At 55.1% G+C, this 16,816-nt stretch overlaps 2 protein-coding genes and 1 non-coding gene across 12 annotated transcripts in view; 1 reads left to right on the forward strand and 2 right to left on the reverse strand.

The window, feature by feature from the left end:
* The first annotated feature begins 263 nt into the window (after window positions 1–263).
* Window positions 264–2,699, forward strand: CSF3 (colony stimulating factor 3). Its single transcript, XM_019747725.3, has 5 exons — window positions 264–276; window positions 426–580; window positions 948–1,055; window positions 1,157–1,303; window positions 1,660–2,699. The coding sequence occupies exons 1-5, from the start codon at window positions 264–266 to the stop codon at window positions 1,822–1,824; spliced, it is 588 nt and encodes a 195-aa protein (XP_019603284.2). The 3' UTR covers window positions 1,825–2,699.
* A 1,362-nt stretch (window positions 2,700–4,061) lies between these two features.
* Window positions 4,062–16,816, reverse strand: part of MED24 (mediator complex subunit 24) — a 30,605-nt gene continuing 17,850 nt past the window's right edge. For all 10 annotated transcript variants that reach the window (XM_019747562.3, XM_019747564.3, XM_074320054.2 and 7 more), the window contains 20 exons: window positions 15,498–15,609; window positions 15,205–15,355; window positions 14,799–14,912; window positions 14,262–14,309; window positions 13,757–13,839; window positions 13,391–13,477; window positions 12,649–12,760; window positions 12,005–12,147; window positions 11,451–11,488; window positions 10,936–11,018; window positions 10,384–10,562; window positions 10,148–10,247; window positions 9,677–9,852; window positions 7,544–7,808; window positions 6,961–7,142; window positions 6,690–6,780; window positions 6,252–6,351; window positions 5,281–5,361; window positions 4,801–4,949; window positions 4,062–4,617 (listed from right to left, as the gene is read on the reverse strand). In XM_019747562.3, coding sequence (XP_019603121.2) covers window positions 4,501–4,617; window positions 4,801–4,949; window positions 5,281–5,361; window positions 6,252–6,351; window positions 6,690–6,780; window positions 6,961–7,142; window positions 7,544–7,808; window positions 9,677–9,852; window positions 10,148–10,247; window positions 10,384–10,562; window positions 10,936–11,018; window positions 11,451–11,488; window positions 12,005–12,147; window positions 12,649–12,760; window positions 13,391–13,477; window positions 13,757–13,839; window positions 14,262–14,309; window positions 14,799–14,912; window positions 15,205–15,355; window positions 15,498–15,609 — 2,411 coding nt within the window. In that variant the 3' untranslated portion in view covers window positions 4,062–4,500. The remainder of the gene's footprint in view (window positions 4,618–4,800; window positions 4,950–5,280; window positions 5,362–6,251; window positions 6,352–6,689; window positions 6,781–6,960; window positions 7,143–7,543; window positions 7,809–9,676; window positions 9,853–10,147; window positions 10,248–10,383; window positions 10,563–10,935; window positions 11,019–11,450; window positions 11,489–12,004; window positions 12,148–12,648; window positions 12,761–13,390; window positions 13,478–13,756; window positions 13,840–14,261; window positions 14,310–14,798; window positions 14,913–15,204; window positions 15,356–15,497; window positions 15,610–16,816) is intronic.
* Window positions 11,097–11,200, reverse strand: LOC141569066 (small nucleolar RNA SNORD124). The gene has a single exon (XR_012492460.1). It is a non-coding gene; the product is annotated as a small nucleolar RNA SNORD124 (small nucleolar RNA).

Raw genomic sequence — 16,816 nt, forward strand, 5'->3', positions numbered from 1 at the left:
AGACGTCAAAGAAGAATCAGAGATTCCACAATTTCACAAAACTTTCGCAAACAGCTTTTTGTCTCAACCCCCCTGCATTGTCCTGGACAACAAATTTGCATAAATCCTGGGAAGTTATTACTAAGCCTTAGTCTCAGCACCAGGTAATTTCCTCCCAGGACTCCATGGGCTTATTTATAAAGGCCTGCTCGAGCTGGTCCCTGACACAGCCCTGAGCCGGCAGACCCACCAGACCCTCAGCTGAGCCTACTGCCCAGAGCCCCATGAAGCTGATAGGTGAGTGTCTTGACCCAGGATGAGAGAGCTGCCTGCCAGGGCATGGGAGGGAGGCTGGAGTCGCCAAGAGCCTGGGGGTCCCTAAGCCCCCAGAAAGGGACCCAGGTGGGAGTGGAGAGCATGTCTCCTGAGCCATAGTCTGCTCCCAGCCCTGCAGCTGCTGCTCTGGCACAGTGCACTCTGGACGGTGCAAGAAGCCAGCCCGCTGGGCCCGGCCAGTCACCTGCCCCAGAGCTTCCTGCTCAAGTGCTTAGAGCAAGTGAGGAAGATCCAGGCTGACGATGTGATGCTGCAGGAGAGGCTGGTGAGTGACAGTGGCAGACAGAGAGGGAGGGGACACATGCTGTGGGGTGGGGTGGGGGTGTAGAGGAAAGAGGACTCAGAGGGGAGAGTTGAGGGAGGGGAAGGGAAGCATGGGGAAGACAACATCAGGAAGGGACATGGGAGAGGAGAGACACAGGGAAATGGAAGAAAGCAGGTTAGAAGCCAAGCAGTGGAAAGCTGGGAAGAAACTGGGGGGACAATGCTGGGAGGGGCCGGCTGGGGTGGATGTGGAGGAACGGGGCTGAGGAGCCTGGCAGGACTTGGAGGGAGGGGAAGACCTCGGAGACATGGGGAGGAGCCTCCTGGTCCTACCAAGTCCCTGCACTCAGCATTCTTCCCGTCCCCAGTGTGCCACGCACAAGCTGTGCCACCCTGAGGAGCTCGTGCTACTCGGGCACTCTCTGGGCATCACGCAGGCTCCCCTGAGCAGCTGCTCCAGCCAGGCTCTGCAGCTGGTGAGTGTCTGGAGAGGAAGAGGGCGGGTTAGGGGGGAGGGACGGAGCCCTGAGAGGAGCGTGGCAGGCAGTTCCCCTAACTCTCCTACTCTGTCCTCCAGGCGGGCTGCCTGCGACAACTCCACGATGGCCTCTCCCTGTACCAGGGCCTCCTGCAGGCCCTGGCCGGGATCTCCCCCGAGCTAGCACCCACCCTGGACACGCTGCAACTGGACATCACCGACCTTGCCACCAACATCTGGCAGCAGGTGAGCCTCATTGGGAGCGGCAAGTGTTAGGGGCCTAGACAGAGTGGGTCCCTAAAGGTCCTGCTGCAAGCCTGGGGGTCCCAGAAGTTCTTTAGGGGTTGGTGGGAGCATTCTCGGGGGCAGGGTGGGGCTGTATGCAGGGAGCTACCACCCCATCCCAGGGCCCTCCTGCTGCTGGCCCTCCCCTACTCCTAGTAGAGGGCAGGAGCCAGATCACTGGACCTCGAAACGGACCTGGGTTCAAGTCCTGGCTCTGTTAACCCCGTGAGCTTCCACAGCCCATCAGCCCATTGCATTTCCTCATCTGTGGTAACACCCACTCAGCAGGGCCTGATTGCTTCTCTTTCCCCCCACAGATGGAAGACCTGGGGACAGCCCCTGCCAGGCAGGCCACCCAGGGCACCATGCCAATCTTCACCTCGGCCTTCCAGCGCCGGGCAGGAGGTGTCCTGGTTGCCTCCAACTTACAGAGCTTCCTGGAGCTGGCGTACCGTGTTCTGCGCTACCTTGCCGAACCCTGAGCAAAACCCTCCCTATCGCATGTATTTATCTCTATTTAATATTTATGCTTATTTAAACCTATTATTTAAAGACAGGGAAGAGTGGAAAGGAGCCCCAGACTCCTGGGTCCTTCCCTCCACCTCCAAGTTTCATTCTCCTGCCTGTAGCAAGGAGAAAAGCTCCTGTCTTCCTGTCCCCTGGACTGGGAGGTAGATAGGTAAATACCAAGTATTAATTCCTGTAACTGGTGGGCACTGGGAAGAGATGCAGTGAACCCCCGATCCTGAGGGTGCCCAGCTTGGGGCCCTTGGAAGCATCAGGAAGTCTCCTACGTGGGAGACAATACAGCCCTGTTTAATATTTAAACAACAGTGTTCCCCAGCTGGGTCTTCGTATCTCTCCTTCGCTCTGGCGTCAGCTTGGCGCACACGTGCCAGGTTGGCCAGGCCCTGCTTCCCCTACATCCCCTCCCCACGGGCATGAAGCCCAGCAGGGGCAGCCAGAGCTGGGAGGCTTGACCCTGGGGTCCCACAAATTTGTTGGGGAATCTAGTTTTTCGTTGTAAGATTTTTTTCGGGTGTTTTGACACCCATGGGGAGCCCAGCATCACTGACATCTCGTTTTACTGGATGCCCATAGAGACACCCACAGGCTGGTGACGCCTGCCCCCCGCCCCCCCACCCCGAGTCAGGACTCTGACTCCTTTTAGGGCTGGGCAGACTGGGCAGACGGTCATGTATCTGCCTTGCTTAACGGGGAATGTGGGCAGGAAGATGCTGGGAGATTATGTGACGGAGTGTGTGACAGGGAAGCTCAACTGTTCACTCTCCACCTTTGCCCCCACTTTCTCGTTGTAGCCAAACTTCATGATAATAAAGTGTTTACCTCCAGTAAATGTCCTTCCTCTTTCTTGAGTCCAGCTGGTGCCTGGCCAGGGGTTGGAAGGCGGGGAGTTGAACAATGGTCAAGGGCAGAGGGAGGGGAAGAGGAGGTGCAGGGAGGAAGGGGGCAGTCCTCTGGCTCATCAACATTCATTCCTTTAGTGTGCATTTATCTTGCACCTACTCTGTGCAGACACTGGGCTAAGTGCTAGGGACACGGCAGTGACAAGGCAGGCATGTCCTGCCCTCATGGAGCCACAGCTTAGTGGGGAAGACGGAAGGCAGATGGGCACCATCCCAGGAGACGAGAGGGTGTGTGTGGGGTAGTGGGGAGAGCCACAAGCCAGACACAGGCAGATGCGGGCCTGAAGCAAGGCAGCACTGCATAGCTGCACAGGCCAGCAGGGCACCACCTTCCATGAATTCTAGCCCATCCCCACTCACACGTGCCCACAAAGAATGCATTAGGAAGTGCCTTGTACAGATTAGGGAGACACCGAGTCAAGGGGACAACTTGAGTCGCAACTTAAATTCTGGGCTCTGCACTTCTCTCCCTCCCCCAGCTCTGCCTCTGGTCTGGCAGGGAGCAGTCTCACGCCAGCCCGTCACTCTACTGCTTGTCTCAGCATTTGGGTTGAAGAGGCTGAGCTCACAGCTGGGGAGCGGGTGTGATGTGGCGCCTACAGGGGCTGCTAACACCACACATTTGAGGCACACCTGTGCCCTCAGCTCAGGATGTACGTGTGGTTCCCAGGTGCCTCCACCAGACCCGGGGAGGCCAGCCAGCCAGCCAGTCCCCAGCTCCACTTCAAGCCTTCCCCATGCTCATCACCTCACTTCCCGTCCCCGTGTGGCTCCCTGAAAAACAGGGTTGGCTGAGGCAGGCTGGAGTTCCCAGCTGTGCAGCTCAGGGTCCTCCCTCCCGGGGCGGTCCTGAAGAAATCAGGCTTGGAGATGTGGGAGCAGACATGGCAGGGTTAAACGGAGCTCCTGCCCCTGCTCCCCCCAGCGCTCTTCCAGGGGACAGATCAATCTCTGGGCTAGTAAGACTCTGGGTGGGGCTGGGCCGAGAAGAACAGAACAGCCTACCCCCACCCCGTGGGGCCCTTCGCCAAAACCTCACCCTTTGCAGAGTAAGTCTGACTTTGGGGGTCAGGAGTAGGCAGCGGGCTGGTGTTGACTCATCACACAGCCAGGGTCTGAGGAAGGGACACTGCTCCCATCACCCTCAGTGCCCCTGCAAACCTGAACCCTGCAGCCAGGCCTCCTGTACACACCTTTTCCTCCCTCAACCGCTGGCCAAGTCTCTCCCCAGCCACAGCACACAGGATTCCAAGACACCGTTCCCCCCCTATCGGACACAGCACTGACAGCACTTACCAAAGGAGCTACAGGATCTTTATTTACAAGTGAGCTGAGGGGAACCTCCCTCGTGTATTACAAAATAACAATATACATTTATACATACACATACTCGGAACCAGAACCGACAAAACTCCTCAGAGGTACATCTACTCTTGGAAGGGGGCAGGGCGCGTGGGAGGGAGTGGTGTGGTGATATGGCCCGGAGCTGAGGAATCAGGCGGCTCACTCTCTTCAGGTACGGGCAGTGGGAACAAGAAGTTATGAAAGAACGAGACCGGGAGACATTCAAAAGGTCAGAAGTCAGGGAGAGGGGAAAGACCTGGAAACTCATAAAAGGCTCTTACGTCATGTGGATATGAGCAATGATGTCTCATCTTTCTTCACTGTTCCCTTTCGAGGCGCCTGGGACTGGGACCCTCCCAGAGGGCCCCTGCGGCCCCTCCAAGCCCGTCAGAGTGCAGCAATGGCTTTGGCAGCCACCTGGCGGCCCAGGGGCAGGCTGAGGTCCGTGATGGCCAGAACCACCTTGGGGCTGGACATAGCTGACACCTTAACCAATTCCGATACCTAACAGACAGACAGACAGACAGCTGCTCACTGGAGCTACCTCAGGCTGGGTGCAATGTCTCAGGAGGAAAGAGGCCCCGTACTCTGAGTGCTAGCCACTGAACCCCAAGCTCTGCTGAGACTTGCTGATCCCCTGTGATCTAGAAGGCAGGGCCAGCCCCTACCCCGAGAGGAAGTACTCACGGTGGTGAAGGGCATGAACTGCAGGATGCTGCCTCGGCTGCCCTGCTCTAGGCAGTCCACACACTCCTCCATGAACCACTGCACAAACTGGGTGTGGGGGCCGGCGGTCCGAGAGCCCAGGATGGAGGAGATGAGCAGGAACAGGTTGGCTGTGCGGGATGGGGGAGAAGGAAGAAGTCCATGAGAAGGGTCTGAGAAGACATTAGACTTTGGGAGAAGGGGACCGAAAAGGGAACAGAAAGAAGTGCTAAGAGTACCCTCCAAACTGGGGATGTAAAAAGTGGAAATGGAAAAGGAAAACTGGGGGCGAGTCAGGAGAGGCACTAAACGGGAGCCTGGGGGAGACAGGAGAGCTAGCAAGTAGGGGAGATGGAGGACACGGGGTTGGGGGGAAATGTGGCCGGGGGCGGAGGGCACCAGGAGGCCGCCTTTCAGGTGACGAGGCCTCAGCCGTTTCAGGAGCGGGGAGGGAGGACTCACCCAGGACTCGGTTCAGTGGGTCTCTCATGTTAACGGTGTGGAGCTGGGAGGCCGACAAGGAGCTGCTCATGGACCGGTCAGCTGTGGGGACAAGTGGAGGCAACACTGAGGAAATGGCTTTAGGCCTTCAAATCGCCTTTCCCGGGGAAGACCTCACCCATCAGATGTGGAGGGTACACAGAGGGGCCCCAAATACAGAGAAGCTCGTAAGGAGATGGGAGACAAGAACTAACATCGGTGAGCACCAGCAGCTCCGAGTGCTTATCTGGGGGCGGAACGTGGACTAAGCTGCTTAAGCCTCACATTTCCATCTTACACACAAGAAAGCAAGACTCAGATTTGCTAAGTAGCCAAAGGTCATAGGGTTGGTAGGTGGCAGACCTAGCACCTCTCCTCTGTTCAAATGCAGAGCTGGTTCCCTAGTCCCTAAAAGGCCTCAGAAACTTCCAGGCTCAGGAGAAATCTCTTAGAAATAGGAAAAATTAAGTGCCACAGAAGGAGCCCTTAGCAAGGAGAGGTCATGACAGCTAGGGAGGTCAGGTGGGGGAGGGGTGCTCTTCAGACAGGAAGAGTGGGAGCAGCCCTGCGTCCCAGCCCAGGCCTCAGGGCCTGTCTCAGGAGAAGGAAAGGCAGAGCTGGTGAGTCAACGGCACAGACTGCCCAAGGCTGTGAACTCACTTGGGTAGCTTGCTATTCCCTCCACCTTGTGGTAAGTAAAGGGTGGGGAAGGGACAGTGGTGCCCCAGGCTGGGCGTGAATCTGGGCAGAACTTCAACCCTTAGGGGGAGACCCACAGCAACCTTTGGTCTCTCTGGGGTTAGGAAACTGAGCAGCAGCCCCTAGGGGACAAAATGGGACAAACACTTGCCTCCCCCTCTCTGACCAGCCAGCAAAGATGGCTGCAGTTGGGGACTAGCGCAGAACAGCTCAGCAGGGAAGGAAGTTGCCTGCCGAGCAGTCCACAGACTTACTGGGACTGGAAAGGATGTTGGCATCTTCCTCATTGGAGCTCAGCAGTCGCATCAGCTTCGAAGGCTGCATGTCGTCCAAGGGGAAGAGGCTGATATAATCCTGGAGGGCAGGAGACTCACTATTACCCACTCCTGGATCCCCCAATTTCCTGTTATTGGGCAACAGGACTGGAGCTTAGGTCAGAGTGGGGAACAGCCACGTCCACACAGGCCTCAGTCAGCATCTCCAGCAGGGCCATCTTCCCTCTGCGTGTCCCTCTCCTCAGCCCCTCCAACAATCCTAGTGAGACCCGCTCACAGATATGCCTGCAAGATGTGTGACCAACAGGCTGCCCGGGGGCAGGGAGCGTGCCTCGCTGTCTTTGCCTGGGAAGGCGCCTCTTACCAGGAGAGGCTCAGGAAACGTCTGCTGAACAAGAGAACAGAGGGGTCCCCTACCTCAATGTCTTCACGGTGTCGCTTCTTTTGGCGGGCGGACGCCTGTCCCTTATGCGAGGAATAGGAACTCAGGGCACACCAGACGGCTAACCTGGCAAACGGTTCCGGGAAAAGAGGTAAAATTAGAGGGGCTTCCAAGGGGGTCTCTGTGCCCATGGTGATCTGGCCCCATCTGCCAGGGCCTCCCCACCGCCCAGCTTCCCTGGGTGACCCCAGGCAAGGGTGCCCGCCGCAGGGCGGTGGGGATTTGAGGCTCTGCAGAGACTCCTACTTGGCGAGAGCAGTGCCAGGGGGGTCCATGAGGCTGTGCCACTTGGAGGAGTCAGTGAGCAGGCCAGGCAGGATGTGGCCCAGCAGAACCAGCGTCACCTGCTGCATGTCCAGACAGAAGATGGAATAGAGCAGCTCCACTGCCCGCAGCGTGTGCTCCTTCCGTGTCTCCTTTAAGAGCTCCTAGATGGGCAGGTGAGGGGGTGTTTAGGAGCTGAGGGCCCTGAACGTGGGGCTCTGACATTCCTGCCAGTCCAGCCCATCTCCCTGGGAGGGCACGGGGAGCTCCAGCCGCTGCTCCGTCCCTCCCGCTGCCTCTGGTCAGAGCTACCTGAGGAGACAGCTCCCCTCAGAGTCCAGGAGCACTCTCCAGGAGAGGACCAGCCTCGGTATTCCAAGGAATCTTCTCACAGCATTAAAGAGGCCTCTGAGAAAGGTCAGGCTGACCAAGCTGGGTGTGGGGAAGTCAGAGGATGGGACCAAGTTTGGTCCTGTCAGGTATTTTCTCAGCTGTCTCCTGGAGCCTGAGGAAACCTGCTCCCCCGGCCCATGTATCTGGCCCACACCCATCCCACCCCAACTACCTTAATCAGGTTGTTGCAGAACCAGTAGACGCCTCCCATGTGCAGCAGGGTGTCAAAGATGTGGATGGAGCGACTGTCCACCCATCCCTTCTCCAGCACCTTGGCAAATATGTCCATCAGCACCTCCCTGATGGGTCGCTTAGGGGGCAGCAGGTTCCAGTAAGGCATCGTGTCCATACCCGTGGATGGGAACTTGATCTGGGTGGCTGTCTGCTGCAGCACGTCGGCACACATATGCTCCAGGATAGAGCTCATGATCACCACCCTGGGGGGGGAAGGACCCGAGGCTCAAGCAGCACTGGCTTCAGGAACCAGGGTGGGGGAGGAAAGAAATGCCCAGCCCAGACTTTTCCCACGACTTGGGTTACGGAAATATTCCTGGGGAATTAACCCCATTCTACGCTGAGGGAGGCAACAAGAGGAAGTTGCAAACCCCTAGCAGAGCTGACCCTACCAGTCCTGCTCCTGGAAGGACTCTCACCTGCTGGGCACTAAGCCTATTGGGGGGGGGAGGGGTGGCTCTCCTCCCCCAGGTTATTCCAACAACATATTCACATTTTCTCTCTCTCCAGCTTCCCCCATCCCCCAGGCCTGGCCCTGCCAATCCTCTGGCAGAAATAAATACAATCACTTCCCTCTGTGCCGAGTGCTTCAGGGGGATCCCGCCCAGCCTTGGCTTCCTCCCAAAGTAAACTGTTACTTCCAGGACAGGGGCCCAAGGGCTGCCCCACAGGGCTCTTCCCGGCCCTTGGACGCTGGGCAAACGTGAGTGTATATCCAGGAATTTTCTCATGAAGCGTCTTTGACTGTGAATACAGACCTGGGTCTGAGTGCTGATTGTTTCTGGACTGCTGGGTGAGTCACTATGACTTTCTGAGCCACTTTTTCTACCTGCATGATGGAGGCACAGATTTCCCACTATTCCTCACCCAGGTAGGAGGCAGGGTGCTTAGCACGGCTGATGTCAGAGCAAACCCTCCATTACTTGTGGCCGGGAGGATGATGAGGGAAGAAAGGAGGCAAGGGACAAACAGGAGATGGGAGCTCACAGGCCCTCCCCAACCTCACTTCAGCTCCGTTTTCCACTTCTCCCCTGTAAGACATCCTGATGCCTACTCGTTAGTCACCACTCACGATTTATGAGTTGGTTCATGCCCATGCTCATAGCAGCACTATTCCCAACAGTTAAGACGGGGTAGACACCCAAGTGTCCATCGACCGTCGAATGGATAAGAAAAATATGGCATGTACATATAATGGCATATTATTCAGCCTTAAAAAGGAAGGAAATTCTGCCATGTGCCACGACATGGATGAACCTTGGGGACATTATGCTAAGTGAAATATGCCACTCACAGAAAGACAAATACTGTATGATTCCACCTACATGGGGTACCTAGAGTAGTCAAATTCATAGAAATAGAAAGTAGAATGATGTTACAAGAAGCTAGGGGGAGGGGGAAAAGGGTGAGTTGTTGCTTATTGGGTACAGAGTTTCAGATTTACGAGATGAAAATTCTAGAGATCTGTTTCCTACAGTGTGAATATACTTAACGCTACTGAACTATACACTTAAAAATGGCTAAGATGTTAGATTTTATGTTTTTTACAATTAAAAAAAAAGAGAAAAAGAAAAAAAAGCTTATTGGGTGGGTGAATGAACCAACATCACTGAACTCAACACAGCTGAAGTGAGGTCCTCCAAGGCCCTGAAAAGCCAAGGCAGAAAAATGTCACCAAAGATAGCCAGGCAGGGGATCAGGGGCTGGGCACGCCCAAGGCCTCTAAAATCTATAGATGGGCTCACAGTTCCTAGACAGTGACACTGCTAAGACAGTCACTGTTCTTCTGGCAAGCTAGTTGTCCAGAGCTTGACCTCTCTCAGGGCAGGAATCATAGCTGTTTGGGGCTGTATTTCTGAGACACAGCAGGTGCTGAATTAGAACAGTCCTGGCACAGAGACACACACAGAATGTTCCTGAGTCAGGCAGTGAACCCGTGAATAAGGAAGTGAGGGAGGAAGTAAGCACCGTGTTTGGGAAGGTAAGAGAAGAGGGGGACATTGGTGACGGGAGGTGCTGACTTCTCACACAGACCTACAGCATTCCAGAAGGGAGGGGCCGGGGTACTGACCTCTCATTGTAGAACTGCAGGGTGTTCTCACTGTACAGTGGCCCTGCCAGCTGGCGGATCATCTGCAGCGACTTCTCACGCTCGTCCAACCCCAGCATCCGCACGTGGGCCACCAGCCAAGCCACGGCACACACCGCCAGACTGCATACCTTTCCCTTGATATTATCTGTGATTTTCTGAGAGAGGGGAAAAGGGTGACTAGGGCCACTGGGTCCCCTTCCCTGGCTACCACTTTCCCCAGCCTCTGCGGGCAGCGAAGTACAGCAGGTGGAGTCCTGGGCGTCCAAGTTTGATTTTTCCCAAAGTTACCTGGGTGGGAGGGAGTAGCTACGACTGTGATTACAAGAAGATCAACATCCAAACATGAGCTCCTGCATTAAGGGTCTTCTTGTTCTTACAGAATATAACAAGCTATCAAAGACTGGCTCTGTATCCCCGGGAAGAGAGACGGCTGCTGAAAGGGTGGGCTACCTGGATGGACTCGAAGGCCAGTACCCCATTCTCCCAAGCATTGAGGATTTCCAAGATGGCCGCTGAAATGCTGAGACAGGCTTCGTGCCAATTCATCTGCCTATGAGGGGATGGGGAGGGGAGAAAAAGGAGTGGGGGGAGAAAAATCACCACAGGGGAGCGTGGGATGGGCTGAGGGAGAGGGACTTGGCGCTGCCCCCACCGCCACCCTTGCAGCGGGTGCCCAGGCCACTGACACCAGCTTCATCTCCGAGGAGTTGTTGAGCAGGGCCACTAAGGACTCCACTTTGGTAGAGTCGGGCCGAAAGCAGGGGTGGTCGGGGTTCAGGATTTTGCCCTCCTCGGGCATGCAGGTCTGTATCCAGGTCTCAAAGAAGGGCACCTCCGCTCCTGTGCTTGACTCGGACAGAATCACCTGAGAAAGGAAGGGAGAGTCACCAGCTGGGTGGGGAGGGCGCGGCAACCTGCACCTCAGTTTCCTGCCCTGCAGCTTTCTCCCTTCCTGGCCAGAACTGGGGACAAATCGGTGTAGAGAAAGACAAGGGCTACGCTGCCACCTAGTGGTCGGTGTGAATGTGGCACTGAAGATTAGGGATGTGATGGCGGGTATCTACTGACTTCTCAGAGCGGGCACCTGATTTCTGCAGCCAACAGAACTAATGGGCTTGGGAGACTGATGGGGGAGGGGGGGCGAGTAGCCAGTACGGTAGGAGAGCTATGGGTGGTCTCCTTCCTCTTTGCCCCACCCACTTTATGTCCCTCATCCCACCTGCTCTCCTCTCACTCACCTCTGAGCCATAGGTCTGGGCCACGTGGCACAGCATGAGGAAGGAGATGTCAAAGAGCAAGGCTCGGACTGAGGCTGCTTTGGCTGTGAAGGATGAGAAGGCTGACCCCGCAGCTCGGGCAGGGGCCCAAAGCCCTTGCCTGGGTCGGGAGGGAATCGGGACTCACTTCAAGGAAGGTCAGGGACCAAGTGGCTCCTTCAAAGCTCTGAGGCTCAGAATCCTTTTCTTGGGTCTTAAGTGGAACATCATCCCTTCCTTGGATTCCTTACACCCTCCTTGCCCACCGTACCCACCAAATCATAAGGGGGAGCCAGAGAGACAAAGGGGTGGTTGTGGAAGCATCCTTTTCCCAGCACTACCCTCTTTCCAGCCTCCCCGAAAGCTTCGTCAGTCATCGCTGGGGGGAGAACAGAGCCTCCCAGGATGAGTAAAGGCCTCCTTTTCCCTCCCCTGAGCTCTCCCTCCACAGCCCTTTCAGTGCCAAGCGGGCCTGGGGATTCTCAGTGTGGACTTACTGCTTTCTTCACTGCCATGTGTCGTGAATTCATTCAAACTGTGGAAGGAATGGAGACCGGTTACACCAACCAGGACATGGGCAGAGCAATAGCTGGGGGGCGGGGGGGGGGCGCTACATCCACTCAAAGAGACAGTCACTAGACTGCGAATTACAGGTTAAAGTTAAAATGAACACCATTGCTACAGAAAAAAAAGAACTCTTATCTATTTTTTAAAATGTCCAAGACCTAGAGAATGGCTTGCTGAACAGAACAATGTTCAGTATATCTAATTCCAGGTCAACCAAAGAAAAGTCCACAGAATTTGAGAGCCCGTGATTAATAACATGGAAATCCTTCCACGCCAACTGTTCAACGCCTTGTTACCTCCTCAAACGCCTCCACTTCATCCTCAGTTGTAGAGAATAAAATGCCAAAGAACTGGCCCTTCCTCCAGGGTCTCCAGCTGGGATGGTCTGCCTTAGCCTGGGCGCCCCAGGGCCTCACCCCTATCCTGCTACCTCCTCCTTCAGATATGCATCCCCAACCCTGGTCAGGAGCTCAGCCTTCCTTACTTGATGAATTTCCGAGCGAAGGATTTAAGCTTCCCAGTGGCGGCGGCTGCAGCCAGCAACAAGTCCAGACTCTTCCCAGACAGCATATGGCCCAGGACCCCCAGCAGCCCCTCCGGGGACTTGGAGTGGTCTGCATCCATCGTCTGGGGACACGACAGGAAATCAAGCCCTGAAGAACACTGAAGACCCCCCAGATACAGCCTAGCCACAGTCTTTCTCTCTGTATGTCTCCATCCCATAGGCACATCATGACCTGCAATTTAATCTACATCTCTCTGATTCCAATCTAGAAAACAGTTCCTAAAATCTAGCCTTGCTCTCCAATCCCTCCCTATCAACTTAACTGGGATGATGGAGGTGGGGCTGCAGAGGGCAAGGTCAGTACTGTGAGATTGCCCATGTTCCGCATGAGACGACCTAAATGAAAGCACCTACCGCAGTGCCTTGGCTCACAAGTGATGCTCAGTGAAAACGTTAGTTTTCAGTGGTGGCTTCCCTTGCCTTCCCCCTTTCTCTACTTCCAAAGCAACTATATATAAAAGCCAGAAGAGAGGTGTATGGCCTCTGTTTATGTATCTGGAAGTAGAGGGGAAACTGGAAGGAGGGAAGAGATGACCCTGGTGGCAAGGGAAGGGTACACTCACCTTGAGGATATTGGTGACAGTGGGCTCCGCGCGGAGGATCAGCCCAGGATTGGGCTGGATGTTGGCATTTTCTCCTGATTTGGGCTGGGGTGCATGCTCCCGGTCTGCTGCACTGTGGCCGTAAACAGTCAGCCGAGAGAAGAGTAGAGGCGTCGAGATACATTCCTGACACACTCCCTAGTCTAGCCCCAGGAGCAGAGGCACAGACGAGGTAGGAAGCACATAAGCTTTGGTGTCAGGTGACGCTTATGAAAGTGGACCCAATATTGCAATTGCTTCAATTTGTCATTGGTCATTACATCTACCGTACTTTGAAAGTTCATTTAAGATTGAAGGAAGATTTAGGATTTTGCCTTTGATCACACGGGAGGCTGAGACTGAAAGCGCAGCACCTAAGAGGGCAAAGCCCTGGTCTGCAGAAATCAGCGTCTGGTCCTGGTCATCCTCGGCCTGGTCCCAGCCACCCGCAACCCAGACTCTACACAGGAGGGGAAAGACACCCAGCAGCCTAGTCTGGATATGAGAGGGAGGGCATGACAGCCGGCCAGATCCCCCAGCACAAGTTCCCATCGATTCTTTTCTCTAAAAGTGCCAGGGCCATGTTTAGCCCACTTGGCAGGCCTCTGCTGTTTCTCAGCACACGGGTACTGTTCAGTTATCAGCCAGATTGGTGGAGGGCAGTTATGGGAGCCCGGGAAGTGGGCCCCAGTCCTTGGACCGGCCCAAGGGAGCTCACACTTACCGCTTGGCTATAAGGTTGTTCACACTGGCTTCAGACAAAAGCCCCTGCTTCCTACATTCTTGGAGTAGGAAGTCTGTAAAGTCACAGCTGTGAGGGAAAAAGATGATGAGGGGACAGGGCACAGATCAAGGATTCCTGAGGGGCGGGAGCAGTGGGTCCCAGCCCAGTATCCTCCCTCCTTCCGGATAAAGAAGCTTCGGAGTGCAGGAGGGAAGGTAGAGAGGGCAGAGGGGCTCAGGCACTCGGAACTACTGGGCTGTTGCCGCCTGCTCCTGCCAAGGGAAGTGAACGAGGAGACAGAAGAGCAGTAGAAAAGCCCAGAACCCCTTCCGGCAAAGTGAGAAGGGCGAGCAGGGGAGTTCGTACTTGCTGCGCTGGTCAGCTTTGTCCAGCAAGGGGGTGAGCTTCAGCAGGAACTCAAAAGCACAGTTGACGTCCTCGGTGAAGTCCTGTAAGTGGCCAGAAACTGCCATTTGGCTTCTAGGTTCCCCTCCCCACCCACAGCCTGCAATGCAGGCTCACAAGGACACTCTTCTGGATATAAAAGCCCACAAGTTGGCAGTGCCCACCGACTGGCTTCCAGTCACTAGACTCACAAGTAGGAGGCATCACTGCTCCCTGCATGGCCACGCTGGCCCTGACCATCTCAGACAACCCTGACTCCGGAGCAGCCTGGCTGCCTCCTGTCTGGAGACTGAATGCGTGTATGCCAGCAGATGCTCAGGTACACACACTTCCCTTCCCCCAGGCACAAACTTGCACTACTGCCCAGCTGGGGCCCACGTGACCCTGCCCTTGCCCTTGTTTCTCCAGGGCAGAAACAAGAATTCACCCACTCCCATGCCCCTCCCATCTCATTTCTTCAACTCACCTTGTCCCCATGAGAGTATTTCTTCAATTTCACCAAAACCTGTGGAATCTGGAGGGTGAGGCAGGGGAAAAACAGAAAGCATGAGTTCTTCTCATTCACCCAGAACTAATGACATCCCCTCCAACCCCGTTCTGGGCAGAGAGATAGGAACACTCTTGCCCTGGAAGTGAAATCATTCTTGGAGCCAAATCAGGAAGCACGGGTACCCAAGCACCTGGTGCCCTCAGCCTACAGGACACAGAGACCCCGCTTCAAGACCAGGCCCCACTTCCCGGGCTTCCTTAACTGCCCTCCACCAATCTGGCTGACAGCTGAGATGAACAGCACCTGTGTGCTAAGAAATAGCAGAGGCCTGCCAAGTGGGCTAAACATGGCCCTGGGAATTTTAGAGAAAATAATCAATGGGAACTCGTACTAGGGGATCTGGCAGGCTGGGCATGACGCCAGTGGGGAGAAACATGGGGCAAAGGTCCAGGATGTTGTTGCTTTTCCTGAGAACCATTCCATGGCTCTTTGCTGCTTCCATGTCCCAGGTACCTTGAGGAAGGTGAAAGCTGTCCACTTGAGCTCCTCTGTGCCCTCAGGAGACTCGATGAGCCCCACAAGGCAAGCTTTCCAGATCTCCAGGACAAAAAGAGGGGTGGGGATATGCTGTGGGAAGATCCAAGGGTGAGGTGTAAGAGGGGGTCCCATCCCCCCTTCATCTTCTGCAGGCTCCTGGGGACCAGGCTGGGCCCGAGACTACAAAGCACAGGTACTTCCCTACTCTAACATGAGGACCAGGGACGTCAGGTGAGATGACAGAACCATGCAGGACGGGGATCCACTTTCCACCATGAACAAGAGAAACACTATTTCTCTCAGAAGGACCTGAAGAATCCTCCCTCCTGCCCCCAAATGCCCAGCCACCTTGGAGACAGAGAAGCAACTCTGGCCCTCCCACCTGCATGCGTTTCACCATCATCAGCTGTTCCACCAGGGGCTGTGTCTCCCCTGTCAGGTTCATAGTGCCCTCGAGCAGGACCAGCGCGTGGACTGTAGGGAAGCCAGTTTTGTGCGGCTGCTCGGAATGCACAGACAGCATGGTGGGGATGCTGAGGGGACAGATACACAGGGGACAGCGTTTGGTGAGCTAGGAAGAGTTGCACAGGAGGTGAGAGCAGAATGGTCGGGGCCAGGTGCTACATCATCCCACCCCCACCCATGACCTTTCACCTCTCCCTGGGAGCCGGGTACCTTCTAATGAGTGTGCCACATTGCTCAGCCTGGCTCCGGAGTTGGGCGTTGCTGAGATTGGCCAGGATCTCTCCAAGCTTCAAGAGAGAATGCTCAATGGCTGTCCAGGAGGCTAGCAGAGAAAAGGAAATGCAGGAACATGATGGGAAACGGAGGAGAGGGAGAGACTGGCCCCAAACTCCTGGTCTTTGGCGCCCCCTGGGCCCACAAAACCACACAGGAAGGCTTCCCCTGAGGGTTACATGGAGGCTGGGGGCCTGGGGGCAGCATGCACTGTTTCCAGAAGGAGGGTACATACCAACAGTGGAGCCCCTAGAAACCATTCCCAGAGGCCTGACTTCTAGGGGACGCGTGCAGCTGCCTTTAGAGACTAGGTATGTCCTAACACAGGCAGTGGCAGAGGCGGGGGTGAGGGGTGGAGTCCAGTGACTGGAACAGGGAGGCAGCCACACGTCACTTCAGGAGTGGGCCAGCCTTGCCAAGTGGCCATCACTCTCCACCCCAGTCAAGCTGGACTCTACATAGCCTTCCGTGTTCATCCACTCATTGTCTGGTCCTTTGCTCTAGCTGCTCTCCCTCCTGAAATGCCCCTCCTACTCATCCTCACTGCTCCAACTCTCACTGTCCTGCAAGTCTCTGTTCAAGCCCAGCGCCTTTAATAACTTCCCCAACTGGTCTAGCCCACTGAGCTCTCCTCCCAAATGCCTGACTCATGGTCTATACCGAATGATTTAGCACTTAATTACAAGTCACTTATCCTAGTTACAATTCCAGAGGGTCAAATGCTGAATAATGGCACCAACTAGCCCATTAACCTCCATGTAGCATAGGGGGGAAAAACAAAGATATGACCTGAGAGCCATTCAAATTAAGTGAAATATTCATTCATTTTTCAGCCAATAAACATTTGTTAAATGCTCCAGATAGTTAAGAAACTGTCAACACAGCCCATTTTTACGCAGTGGTCACCTTTCTGGATTGTTCATAGGCCATAGAACACATTTTGAGCAGTAGTAAGTATATGAATCCTGAAACAAGTTCTTTCACCAGGTCCTGAAGACCTGGGGGTAACCCATTCTAGCATTCTCATTATGGGAGAATGAGGGTGCCTCGGGTGGTCCCCCAAGCCACAGCAAGACTGTGGCTTTCAGGCCCCATGTGCAGAATACCAGAATCTTCCCTCCCATTAGGCGATCTGTCTGATCTCAGGCTCTGGAGGGTTCCAATATTTAACATCTGCACTTGAGTGAAGAGGTGTACGGCACAGGAGGCCTGACAGCAGACAAGTATAATGTTTAAAGGGACATTTTAGGCAATGC

Source organism: Rhinolophus sinicus, chromosome 12 (genome assembly GCF_057876585.1).
Source record: "Rhinolophus sinicus isolate RSI-liver-muscle chromosome 12, RSI-T2T, whole genome shotgun sequence".
Taxonomy (NCBI): domain Eukaryota; kingdom Metazoa; phylum Chordata; class Mammalia; order Chiroptera; family Rhinolophidae; genus Rhinolophus; species Rhinolophus sinicus.

Bases quoted from the DNA above. Each gene is read 5' to 3' on its own strand.
- CSF3 (XM_019747725.3), top strand. The intron at 581-947 runs GTGAGTGACAGT...TCCCGTCCCCAG, and splicing joins TGATGCTGCAGGAGAGGCTG to TGTGCCACGCACAAGCTGTG. The intron at 1,304-1,659 runs GTGAGCCTCATT...TTCCCCCCACAG, and splicing joins CCACCAACATCTGGCAGCAG to ATGGAAGACCTGGGGACAGC.